We start from the raw sequence: 13,386 nt of genomic DNA, 5'->3' as shown, positions 1-13,386 counted from the left end.
CACACACACACACACACACACACACACACACACACACACACACACACCGTCCTCCCAGTTCGCCCTAAGACAAAAGCAAGAGGTTTCCTGCCCTAGGTACCAACCCTCCCTAACAGGATTCACTGCCTGACTAGGTGTATCCTTTCCCACTGAGACCAGACAAGATGGGTCAATTAGGAGAACGGGATCCACAGGTAACAACAGAGACAGGGACAGCCTCTGCTCCAATTGTAGCTGGTTCTGCATGAAGACCAAGCCGCACATCTGCCACACTCAGTCCAGCCCGTGTATACAGCTCTAGATTCTGCAACATCAAAAATCATAGAAAAGACAAATGTTATACTTCTCCTGATCCTGCCTCCCTACCTGCCCCAGAATGCTTTTCTCTCTTCTGTTTCTTTTGACTATTCAAGACTCATATTCTCTCCTATCCCTCTCCCCCCCCCCTCCTGCACACATACCGGGATTTTAATCTTATTGTAAATTTTAAAATTTTAAAAGATTTTTAACTCTTCATATATTCATCTAATTTAATTTATACAACGTTATTGCTAAGGTTTTCTTCTCTGCAATTTAATTTTTGTTTGTTTGTTGTGCTTCTTGCTTCCTTTCATGTCATGTTCTGCTTTTAGTGGGATTGTGAATTTACAACATGGTCTTTTAGAAATCCTCTCATATTTTTTACTTGGTTGCCGTTCCCTTTCTTACATTTATTGAATTTAGTTGGAACTCCTTTGACTCGAAATCTTTTTTTTCCTTGCCTTTTTCTAACTCTCCCTCTATTCTCTTGCCCTTCAAAACATTCTTCTGCACTGCATTCCCATGTCTCTCATTTAACTATGTACTATTGTGTTGTTGTGATCATCGTAACTAAGACAGCTTCTAGAACAAAGGGCTTAGTGGGATTTGTGGTCCCGGGGGAGTAACAGTCCTTCACCATCATTGCAGGGAAGCATGGTAGCAGGCAGGCATATGGAGTAGGGAGCCCAGAGCTAACATCTTATACCTCAAACAGGAAACAATAAAAACAAACTAGGAATGGTCCAAGTCTTTATGGGAACCCACAAACAACCCAGGCTATGGCCAAGGTTATTGGTTGTTCTACACCAACTGACAGTAAGAGCCTATTGCTGACAACAACACCTATACGATTCATTGAACAGAAAAGGTGAGCTGGTGGCTAGCTAAAGCCTTCATTCCTACAAACTAATATTCATGGTACTGGAAGGAACAATACCAGAGGAGAAAGGTAAACACCAACCTAGCTGCAAACCCTTTGCTCTACCATGATTACCTGCCTACAAGATCTGCTGGTGCAACAGTGGAACAAAGCTTGTGAAAGTAACCAAGCAGGATCTGATTTAAGGCTGAGACCATGAGAAGGAACCTACAGCCAGCAATGGTTGGGTGGCCAAGAACCTAAGACTAGACCATCCAGGGACCTGGGGTAAAGCCAAATACTACTGTTCTGCTAAAACTAAAATAAAGAAGAAAAAAGAAAAATATCTACCAATAATATGACTCCCGACAACATTCTGCTACACTCGTACATCAGTGTCTCTCACGCCCATCCTCAGAAGCTTCCTCCTGAAGCAGATGGGAATACAGAGACCACAGCCAGACATTATGCACAGAGTAAGAGACCTTGGAACACTTGGCCCTAAATGGGGTGTCTCCATTGAATCCCTCCCCTCAGGACCACACCAATTCTATCACTTTCACTTCCTAACTGGATGAGTTTTCAGGATACTCCAAAGAATTCTAGAAATGAATGTCTCAATGTTCTATTTTCATGGTTTGATAATTATGTTGTTTCCATGGAAACTGGTTTGACCTCCTAGAAGGAAGTTACCTGATAATAACAAGGTGGACGTTGAGGATATGTATGTACAATGTTCAAGACAAGAGCACACAGCTTGTGGCAGCACCAGAAGTGGCTTCAGAAACATGCTGCCCTACTATGCTACAATCTGGGTGTGACAACCATGCTTCAGTAACAGATGATGTATATATTTTATGTACAAGGATCATGTGTACTTTATATGAAATGTTGAGAATATCCTACAAGAGATATTTCTACTTTAAGGATGAGACACAGGAGATGTACAGAGGTAAATTAAATAGTAATACAGATCCTGATGCTGCTATAAAGTCCACTGGATTCCACTAACCATAACTTTTATAAATGAATTTTTAATTTAATTGCATTCTATACACATGAGTGTTTTGTCTGCAGGTAAGTATGTGCACAATCTGTGTGCTTAGTGTCCATGGAGGTCAAAAGATAGGATTAGATTCATCCAAAACTGGAATTATGCTGGAAACTGAACCCTGGTCCTCTGCATGAACAATATCAAGAGCTTTTCAGCTGGGCAGTGGTGGCGCACACCTTTAACCCCAGCACTTGGGAGGCAGAGGCAGGCGGATTTCTGAGTTCGAGGCCAGCCTGGTCTACAGAGTGAGTTCCAGGACAGCCAGGACTATACAGAGAAACCCTGTCTCAAAAAACCAACCAAACAAAAAAGAGCTTTTCATCTGCTGAGCCATGTCTTCAGCCCTAACTATTTGATTTCTTATTATATATAATATGAAGCCTTGAAAGTGTATTCTCACCCTCCTCAAACTCACTAGCAGATTGTTGCACTAATATCCTGTTTGCCTGGCAGGTCGTTGTACAGCGCTGCTTATGTGGCAAGAACATGTCCCACGTGAAGGCTGCCTGCATCATGTGTGGCTACCTGAAGCTGCTCCCCATGTTCCTCATGGTGATGCCAGGCATGATCAGCCGCATTCTGTACACAGGCAAGCCATGGATATATGAATCTTTTTTTGTATACTTGATGTCTGTGGTTTTCTAGATAGAAAAAATTTTCATAGGTTAGAAGGAGAGATGGACAGATGTACTGGTAATTTTAGCTAGATCGATTTGTGTTCCTGGAGGCCACATTCTCACCTACCTGCTACAGCCCTCTGGATTTTCAAATAAAACACACACACACACACACACACACACACACACACACACACACACCAGGTAATTTTTGACATGCCCTGAAGATCGCAAATGCTGGGCACTCCTAAATCTTCCCTGGCTTGCAAATGCTCCCCTCTAGTATCCCTGAGACTCCTAAACCTTCCCATGCTACCCTAGACCTAATCAGGGAACTGGCCTGTGGCCACTTATCTGAATTCTTACATGGCTAGTTGGCTGTCTCTCCTGAAGGACTTAAGTCCCATTCTTCTTCCCCCGAATCATGGTGATATCCTTCTCTTTCTATCTCCTAGTTCCTAGCCCATATAAATCTAAAGGTCTACCTGCCCAGCCATTAGCTGTTGGCTCTTTATTGATCAATCAAAAACCAATTGGGGATAAGGACTTTTAACATTTGGAAACACAGATTCCTGATCTTTCGGGCCTGATTAACTCAAAGCATTGGAATCAATCTCCAACAGAGGGAGGCAAATCTGAGAAAAGGGTCTGAAGGAGAACATTCAGCAGATTTGGCACTCTTCTTTATCACTTTTGTACATGCTGCCAGTTTCCTTGCAGACTTCTGAAACTGTGCATTCTGTTCTGTGAGTGGATTTGATGTAAGATAGTCCAGAAGTTTCCTGGGTGATAAAGTGGAACTGAGCAAGGATGTGATAGCTGACTGTGGTGGTTTGAACATGCTTGGCCCAGGGAGTGGCACTATTGGGAATTGTGGCCTTGTTAGAGTAGGTGTGGCCTTGAAGGAGGAAGTGTGTCACTGTGGGAGTGGGCTTTGAGGCCCTCCTCCTAGCTGAAGTCAAGGCTTCTAACACTTCTTAAAGGATGATTTTAGCCTGGCAGTGGTGGCGAACACCTTTAATCCCAGCACTTGGGAGGCAGAGGCAGGCGGATTTCTGAGTTCAAGGCCAGCCTGGTCTACAGAGTGAGTTCCAGGACAGCCAGGGCTACACAGAGAAACCCCATCTAGAAAAACAAACAAACAAAAAAAAGGATGATTTCCTTCCCTACAAGGCACATGGAAGCAAGAAGCTTCACCAAAACATCATAAGAACAATCTCCAGAGTTCAAATCACCCTCCACACCAATGAATGCCTTCCATATTCCTACTAGGATGGCCCATTAAGTCCCACTTAAAGCATTTCAATGCTTTCCAATCCAAAGTCCTAAAATCTACATTACTCCAAACAAAAGCATAGTCAGGGCTAGCACAGCAATACCCCAGTCCTTGGTACCAACTTCTGTCTTAGTTAGGGTTTTACTGCTTTGAACAGACACCATGATTAAGGCAACTCTAATAACATTATTTGGGGCTGGCTTACAGGTTCAGAGGTTCAGTCCATTATTATCAAGGCAGGAAGCATGGCAGTGTCCTGCCAGACATAGTGCTGGAGAAGGTGATGAGAATTCTACATCTTGTTCCATCTTGTCTTTCAGGCAGCTAGGAGGGTCACAAAGTCTTCCCCCACAGTGACATGCTTCCTCCAACAAGGTCACACCCACTCCAGCAAGCCCACACACACTCCAGCAAGGCTACATAGACTCCAACAAGGCTACACTTCCTCATAGTGCCACTCCTAGGCCAAGCATATTCCAACCACCACAGAGACGTCTTGGAGGCACACACGCACATCTTGGTCTCTGAGAGAACTTCAAAACTGAATCAATTATCAATGTTTGGGGAAAATTAATTTCTGAGTCAGATGAGGATAATTTACTATCGATTATTTTTTTTTCTTGAGGAATTACTTTTTTTTTTTTTCTTGGTTAGGAAAGGTAAGGAGACTAGGCCAATCGTTTCTGAGGAATGGAAGACACATTTCTAGTGTTAACCCCATCACACAACATTCACTGTGTTTTCCCAACTAGGCATAAGTGTATCAAGTTCCAAGCTTGGCATCCAATTTCTAGGCGAATATAGCTTCTGCCATCTATGACCTTGTGTCTTCCCTCTGTTCCCTGCTTGCAGATTGTACCTAGTTGGGTCCTGACCAATGAACTGTGTCTTCCCTTAGATAAGGTGGCCTGTGTTGTGCCTTCCGAGTGTGTGAAACAGTGTGGCACTTCGGCCGGCTGTACCAACTATGCTTACCCCACCCTGGTCCTGGAGCTGATGCCTGATGGTTGGTAAACATTCATAGCATGTCTAGAGGGATGTGAGGGACATGGGGGATCTACTGGGGAAGACTCTCTGGCAATCCTTCCATTAATTCAGTCCTACTCATCAGATAGTTCTTGAGAATCAGTCACAAGTCTACCAGTCATGTGATGGCTGGGTCTGGAGGTAGCAGAGAGGAGATAATTTCTGTTAGAAGAACACTGCTTAGGGTGAACGCTGTCTTCTGGCTCAGTTAACATTGAAATGACTTGTTAGCCAATGAAGAAGTTGTAATGCTACAAATGCACAAACCTGGAAGACTCGAAGTTAACTGTTACCTTGACTTCAGAATACTATCTCAATGTGCATGCTTTGTATCTAAGGATACATCACTTCTCATGTGTTTCTTTGGCTCTTACTATTTACCAGCAAAGTGAGCATGATTACCCTACACCTGAAAACTCACTGTAGCTTTACAGTCTAGATAACAAGCTTTATCTGTGAAGTCCTGATTATTAGAATTTCAGAAATTGATCATTGCTGTGGGGACCATACACAGAGCACATACAGAGCTGAAAAGTCTAAGTGGTCTGGGGTCTTGGTGGACACTTCTGTGCCAATTCTCCTCCTTGATATACACAAGGTCATTCAAAATTAAGGAACCCACAAACTCAAGGTAGAATGCATGCCATCTTACACTGTACTGGAAGGCCTGGAGCCATCACTAACAGGGGTTAGGAGCAGAAGTGTGAAGCTCTCACAATGATTAAATCTTTCAGCTTTGTCCATAAAGTTTTCTCAACAGTATCATCTTCCAGGACTCTAGTTCTGTGATTCTCAAAGTGTTCACAAAGCCAAGAGTTTCTTCTCCAACGAAGGATGGTACCAGGTTCTTCCTTCTCTTACAAAGTTCCCAAAATGTGACTTTTAAATAATATTTAGCTCTTAAGCTAATAATAAGGTGAACCAGAGGAACAACCTCAGAAAATGTTTGCATTATAAATCCAGATAGTTACATTTCTTAAGCTCATTTTAAGCCATAGAAGCTAACCAGACACATTATAGCTTCATATTTTTAAAATTAAACTCCCAGATTAAAAGACAAGGATTTCACTACCACATCTTTTACATTCAAATACAATGTATTTCATTAAACCTTGTTCTATAGTATAATGATGTATTCACTGGTTGAAGCTCCAAGAAAAATTCAGCCATGATGTACACTGATAGTTGAATTAGGTAATAACTCTGTAATTGAGTGTTTTATCCTTGATTGGCTCTTTGATGTAGATCACTCATAAGCCATGACATCCAATCTAACCAGAGCTTGCTCCTCCTGACCCAGGACTACGAGGCCTGATGCTGTCGGTCATGTTGGCTTCTCTCATGAGCTCCCTGACTTCCATCTTCAACAGTGCCAGCACCCTCTTCACCATGGACCTGTACGCCAAGATAAGGAAGAAGGCGTCAGAGAGAGAGCTCATGATAGCCGGACGGTGAGGAAACCTGGTCTCTGCCTAGAACCTCTCTGAGGAGGGGGCTAGAGACAGGCATTATAGAGGCATTATCTTTAGATTCAGGGAAACTAAAAATGTACTTCTACAATGGGGAAGAATCATTAAGAGATATTCAACTTGACCTTTCTCTTCACAAACCCAAAAATTATAGCTATAGCTTTAAACAAAGTAGTTTTTAGTTTTTCAGACTCCCACTGTCTGATTGTTATTGTTATTCATCCCTTCCCCTTATCCTACACCATCACCATCAGTCTGTGTTTAATGGGCCATACCTCACACTGTAAGTCTGATAGCTGAATGTCTTTCCTTTAACAGTTTCTGTGAGTAACGTACTAAAACAGTCAGTTACCTCGTCCATGTTACACAGAAAAGTTGAACAACTGCATTCACTAAAGATTGAACTATTCTAGACAGAGGCAGATCCTCAAGAAGAGACAAAGTCTAGGAGACTGCCTGGAGAGTTAGGTGATCCTGGGCAGACTGGGGGCCTTGAAGATGGTGAGATGGAAGGAAACAAGAGATAGTAGCCAGCATGGTGTCCTGTTCTTCACTTCATTTTCAGGCAAACTCTATCTGCCATTTTGTACAATGCTTTAAAAATTAAAGTGTAGAACATAGAGGGATAACATGAAACATAAATAAATGGCTAAGTTCTGTTTGGGAAAACGGAACACTCGGGGTTGGAGAGATGGTTCAGAGGCTAAGAACACTGGCTGCTTTTCCAGAGGTCCTGAGTTCAATTCTCAGCAACCACATGGTGGCTCACAAGCATCTACAGTATGATCGGATGCTTTCCTCTGGTATATAAGTGTATATGCAGATAGAGCACTCGTACACATAGAATAAATAAAATCTTTTTAAAAAATTGAACACTCCTATAACCATAATTTTTTTCAAGAAGTAGAAATTACTATGACTCCCAAACCTCATCTTGGATTCCATATTTCCTGAGCTAACAACTGCCATTGGTAGTGCAACAGGCAGTTCAAACCTTCCCAGGTTAAGATATGATAAGCAGAATAACACAGAGGGATTTCTAATTCTTACATGACCAGTCATGTTGCATTGTTCTAGGATAGTTTATTCATTTAATCACTGAATGGATAGATAGATAGATAGATAGATAGATAGATAGATAGATAGATATATTTGTACTTATATAAATGCATATTTTTACTTATACACAAACACACAGACATATATATACATATATATATGTGTGTGTGTGTGTGTGTGTATCCATAGGAATATATTAGAATTTACTGTTCATGGGCATCTGATTAGAGTGTTTATATCTGTTAGCTTACATGAACATGTAATTCTATCAAGGATATTGGAGGGTGTATGTGTATGTGTGTTTGTGTATGTGTGCATGCATTTCATTTTAATTAATATTAAAGAATATTTGGTAGTCTCAATTAAAAAGAAATATGAGAAGTGATTTTAAAAGAAAAGGCATTATGACTTTTGCAAAAATCAACGGTAAGAGTAACTCTGAATGAACTGACAAAATAGCAGGCATATCATTTTTCCTTTATAATGTATACCCATGTGGGCCTCATATGGTAAAAACAGATCCCTCTCTCTGTGTGGGTTGGCAGGTGAGGTTTGTTCTGAAGCCATCAGGAATCTGAAATCTCATTCTCTGTAGATTGAATATGGAGGAAACCTGGGGTGGTGCTCAGTTTTTCAGAGGTAGAGACTCTCCACCTCGCAAAAAGTGTAATATCTATGGAGAGCACTTTAGAAGAGCTTTACCAAGTTTACATCCACGTTGGCTGCAAGGGAAAGAGAGTGAGTGTAAATAGTGTGCTTTTGCGGCAATAGCAACAATAATCAACACATTACCCACCTGGCATACAAACTGGAAAATGTTCGTAGTTCCAGATTTTGACTCTTTACAAATGAAGTGAGAGAGAGAGAGAGAGAGAGAGAGAGAGAGAGAGAGAGAGACAGAGAGACAGAGAGACAGAGAGACAGAGACAGAGAGGGACAGAGAGTTAGAGAGACAGACAGAGAGAGAGACAGACTTCCAGGAGTCTCCCAGCCTGGAGAGGGTAGAGACAGGGCACAGATTAGGAATCTGGTGTGGCTTTAAAGTCTGAGGGTCTCCAGCCATCCTAGCTCTCTAACTATACTGAAATGCTGAGGATAAATTCTGGAAAGTCCTAAAAACGTATTTGCTCTTTCTGAGGGTAGACAGCTGTTGGCTTAGGTGATTAACACCTGTAGCCTAACAGCTGAGGATTAGGCAATGTGGCCTTTGTTCTATCTCAGCAGGAACTTTCAGCCTGCTAGTCAGAAGTCACAGGAAGAGAAAGGGACACTTTGAAAAGTGATTCTAGTGTCTACTACTAAGTTATAAAAAGTTTTCTATGAAGGCTATCTAAGAAAAGGGGAAAGCAGAAAGATCCTAAGTGTGACAAGGGAAAAAATCCTCTTGTTTCTTTGTCCTCAGTATACATCTTTCAGAATATATGATCACATGTCAAAAAGTTCATCACAAGTTCACACATAAATATCAAATCATAAATTGAAATAGAAGTTTACAACAGACAATGTTAACATACATACCCCTTAGGAGTAATTATCTGGCTAAAAATCCATCACCTGTCACAGCTCCACAAGTTCACTGAAAGTTAAAAACCATAACTAAGTTATTAGTGAAGTTTTGTATAGATAAACCCAGTTAATATTTTATCTTTTGTCCTATCACCTATAATAAATCGTTAGTTCCCTTTTTACGACCTTTGGTTAATTGTTTTACAGCCTCTTGGAATGTGCTCTGAGTAGGAGAAAGTCTGGTTACTGTCTAAGAGGTGACACATGGGAGACTGACAGAGTTCTCATGGCAGTTTTGACTATCAGAAAATGAAATAATAGCAGTCTCACTATAAAAGAGCTTAATAATCACTGATATAATTTTAGGAATTTTTATAGGATCATTATTAAGAATTAAGAAGTCATCTATTTGTCTATATAGCATCACTACAAGACAGAACATCCTCTGAGACCTGCAGAGATCTGCTCAAAAGGGGTGGGCTAATAACTAGTGATTGTCATATATGTTTAATAATAACAACAGGAAATGCATATTAATAGCAGGAATCTTTCCTAAAATGATTTTCTCCTGGGCTTTGCCTGTCGGAGCTTCGTCATAGGTATAATCTAAAGCGAAGTCATCTCAGGAAGATCATCTGCTAGTTATAAGCTTCTCCAATGATGACTACTGACAACAGACAGAGAGACAGAGAAATAAGGCCTGAGTTTCTTGGTGACCTGGATTTCATGAGGCTCAGGATGGAGTAGTTCCAGTAAAAACTCATGTTGGAGAACACTGTTATTAAGGTCTAAGTCTCCCATGACCGGATGGATGGCTCTCTGAGTTTGGTGCAGAATGAAGCACCCCCTGTCTCAGCAGAGCTTCCATCTCTCTGTCTGACTTTCTTTGGAGAGCATCCCTGAACACAGACAGGTGTCTGGTCTTATCTGAAGACTGACCTTGTGGATTGCTGCATAACTCAGCACATAAGTCCGGCTCTGGCTTCCTTCCACATGGTAATTGGGAACTGTATTATGACCAATTAGCTCTATCCACCCATACCCCTAGAAGCCCATATGTACCCTACTCCTGGAAGGGTAGGTTTATCTCATTTCAGTGGTCTCTGTGTCCGTCTGGTCCACCCTATGCTCTACCTCTGTTCCCTTTGTCCTCACTGGCCATCCAGTGGCCAATGACCCCTGGGGAGAAAGGAGACCCCACAAATTCATAGGCATAAATGCTGTTAACATTTCAGCCATTATGTTAATAAGATTTCCACCTATGCTGCTTACACTTTCTCATAACAAAGATATGAAAAAAGAACAATTGATTTTTTAAATTTCTTAATGAAATTTATGATTTTGTGCGGGAAATAAATAATTAACAACTACATTCTTTATCCTACAGCCATAAGTTCTGGGAATAAATTCAGAACAGTATAAAAAGATGTATCAAAGTATACAGTTACCTAAAGTGGTTTGAAATGGGTGTAGTGTGCAGTCCCTTGGCTTTCTGGGGAAGAACAATAATGAATCTATTCTTCTGGTAGGATCAGCATTCATGAATCTATGTTTTTATTTAATATTCAAATCATTTTCCTATCTTGCTACTTGTTATCCTCCTGTTTGCCATGAGCTTCATGTGACCCACTAGTATGGGATCACCTTACTAGTGGGTCACATTTCCATTACCCAGGATCAATTTCCAGATACTTTCAGGTCCCTGTGTGCATCTGTCTTCTGCTGGGCATCTGCTTGTACAGAGTGAATGAGTAGGATGCAGTACTTTAGTCAACAAGACAGTCATATTAGGGCAGAGGAGACAACACCAGCTTACTGGGATAGCCAGGAGGAGTGAAGCAGGCTCATTTACTTACAACAGGAAATTTCATTGTTTTGGACATGTGACAGAAGGCACCAAGGCAGAGGGAGAGGCAGAGGGTGTGAGTTATTTTTCAAATGATAACAATGTGCGGTAGGTTGGGCGGTCAAATCTAGTCCTTGAGGCATCACACTGAGACTGTTTGGATTTCCCAATACTTGTGAGATTAGAGCAGTTTATAAAGCTGAAACACTTGTCCATTGACAGTCTTTCGGTGACACATCCACACACACACACCCCTATCGCCACCACATTTTCTCAGGAAATCACAACAATTAGTAAATTGCTTGTTCACAATCATTTAAGACTCTGGGTGTCAAATAGCAACTCGTCTCCCATGGACCACAGCTACCTCTGATACCTTTTTACCTCCTAACAGTATTTCAACAAATTCATTTTAGCTGATAAAATACTCAAGTTAGGAAGGGTACATTCCCATTTCTTACCACACCACACAACATTTGAAGTATTTGATATTTTCATTCTAGTATCTGTAAACTGACTCAGTTGCCCTCAACCTGGAAAAAAGGAAAAGGACAAATCTTCCATATTTACCATATAAATTATTAGTGATGGATAGAAGTAGTTTAAGGTTTGTTTATAATTTATGCATTCCTTTAAAAGTACTCATCAATTGCTACAATTTGAGTTGATTTCATGAATACATAGCTAATCTCATGAATAAAAAAAATTACAGCTAATTTTGAGAAGTTTATTCATTGACTTTTTTACTACCTGATATTCTTCAGGCGTCACATGGGTTCATGCAAGGTCAAGCAGCTTGCCTTTCCTTGGAAATCCAATGGAAATGCAGAAGATATCAGGAACTGTGGAGCTGGGCATACTGCTTTTGTTTAAGGTTTAAATCATGATGTTTTTCTGGCAGGGTATTTGGCATCATTCTGATTGTCATCAGCATCCTGTGGGTCCCACTGGTCCAGGCGTCACAGAATGGACAGCTCTTCCACTATATTTCCTCATTTGCTAGCTACATTGGGCCTCCTATTGGTGCTGTCTTCACCCTTGCCATCTTCTTCAAAAGGGTCAATGAACAGGTAAGGGGAACTTAAGGAATACATTTGCAAGAATGAAGTGAAAATTAGAACTTCCTCTGGAATAGAGAAGGACATTCTTTTACTTAAGCACAGTTGACCAGAATATTATTGAAGAATATTATTCAGGAGCTTGCCTCAGGAAGACATCTTAAATCTAGACATTCAAGACCAACCAGGGCAACACGGTCACATCCCATCTCAAAAGTAATGCATTCTGTCCAGTCTATGTCTGTCACTTAAGGCCCATTTCAACTTTAATTGTGGTAAGTCACAGTTTATAATCCTCACAAAAGTGTGTGACCATGGATGGAACACACAATCATACTAAAGTCTTAACATTTTTAACAATTTATGTACATTCATTGTAGAGTATTAAGAAAAACCACTTATTTTCAAAACAGGACTTCAACATCCAGTCATAGTTCTACCATATAATAATATTGACATCAAGAAAATCAATCAACTCTGTAATACAGAAACAACCATGTACTTAACTTAATTGAGTGTCAAGAGGTTGGAAATAGAAGATATATAAAATATTTACAAGAAAAAAAGTCTACCACACTAGTACTACCTGAAATACGTTAAATCCTATTATTCTACACATGATTGAGGTTTGTAGACCATTATTTTAATTCACCAACACTATAATTAGTCTATTAATATAGTCTTCTGGTTAGGAGCGGGTATGGAGAAGCTGTACTCTGTTCTGTCTGAAATGTCATAGTAAACAGGGCATTGAAATTCAGATGTAGTTTCCCACAGTATAAAGCTCCTATTTCTGGTCCCTTTGCCATGATAGATCCAGAGAGAAGAACTGAGAGCATGCGTTTCCAACACCACAGATCTCTAGAAAAAAGAAAAGCTTTGATTTGTCAAACATACCCCTTATCAACCCTGAAAATCCTGGAAGTCATAGATCTACCTATTCAGCACAATAAATAGCAAGCATTTAAATCTATAGATTGGAAAACTAAAACGAAAAAAACCTTAGCTTTAGTCAGAGTGGACCACAGAGCTCTGGGATTCAAAAAATCAAAATGTGATATCTAAGATATGGAAATTAAATAATTTCAATCATTCTGTGATGTGTACATCATAATAGAAGCTAGTTGTACCCATAAATGTATACAGATAGCATTGGTCAAAAATGAATAGAATAAAATGGAAAGAAATGAGCAACGTATACCTGGAGAGATGGCTCAGAAATTACGGGCACTTACTGTGTCTGTAGAGAACACAGGTTGGTTTCCATTGCCCACACCTGCTCTAAACCACCTGTAACTAGGTTCTGGGGCTCTAGC

The 13,386-nt window shown here is 40.6% G+C and overlaps 2 protein-coding genes across 2 annotated transcripts in view; one reads left to right on the top strand and one right to left on the bottom strand.

The window, feature by feature from the left end:
- LOC114626547 (solute carrier family 5 member 4-like) overlaps positions 1 to 13,386 on the bottom strand; it is a 197,771-nt gene that overhangs the window by 118,622 nt on the left and 65,763 nt on the right. The gene's annotated exons all lie outside the window — the stretch shown is intronic.
- Positions 1 to 13,386, top strand: part of LOC114626506 (solute carrier family 5 member 4-like) — a 60,949-nt gene that overhangs the window by 33,103 nt on the left and 14,460 nt on the right. Inside the window, exons 8-11 of the mRNA XM_028773912.1 lie at positions 2,667 to 2,802; positions 5,005 to 5,112; positions 6,433 to 6,583; positions 11,914 to 12,082. Of these exons, the coding sequence (XP_028629745.1) occupies positions 2,667 to 2,802; positions 5,005 to 5,112; positions 6,433 to 6,583; positions 11,914 to 12,082 (564 nt within the window). The remainder of the gene's footprint in view (positions 1 to 2,666; positions 2,803 to 5,004; positions 5,113 to 6,432; positions 6,584 to 11,913; positions 12,083 to 13,386) is intronic.

This window comes from Grammomys surdaster, unplaced genomic scaffold (genome assembly GCF_004785775.1).
Source record: "Grammomys surdaster isolate TR1022 unplaced genomic scaffold, NIH_TR_1.0 237, whole genome shotgun sequence".
NCBI classification, from domain to species: Eukaryota; Metazoa; Chordata; class Mammalia; order Rodentia; family Muridae; genus Grammomys; species Grammomys surdaster.
The sequence above is the reverse complement of the archived record's forward strand: the minus strand, read 5'-3'. Positions and strand labels throughout refer to the sequence as shown.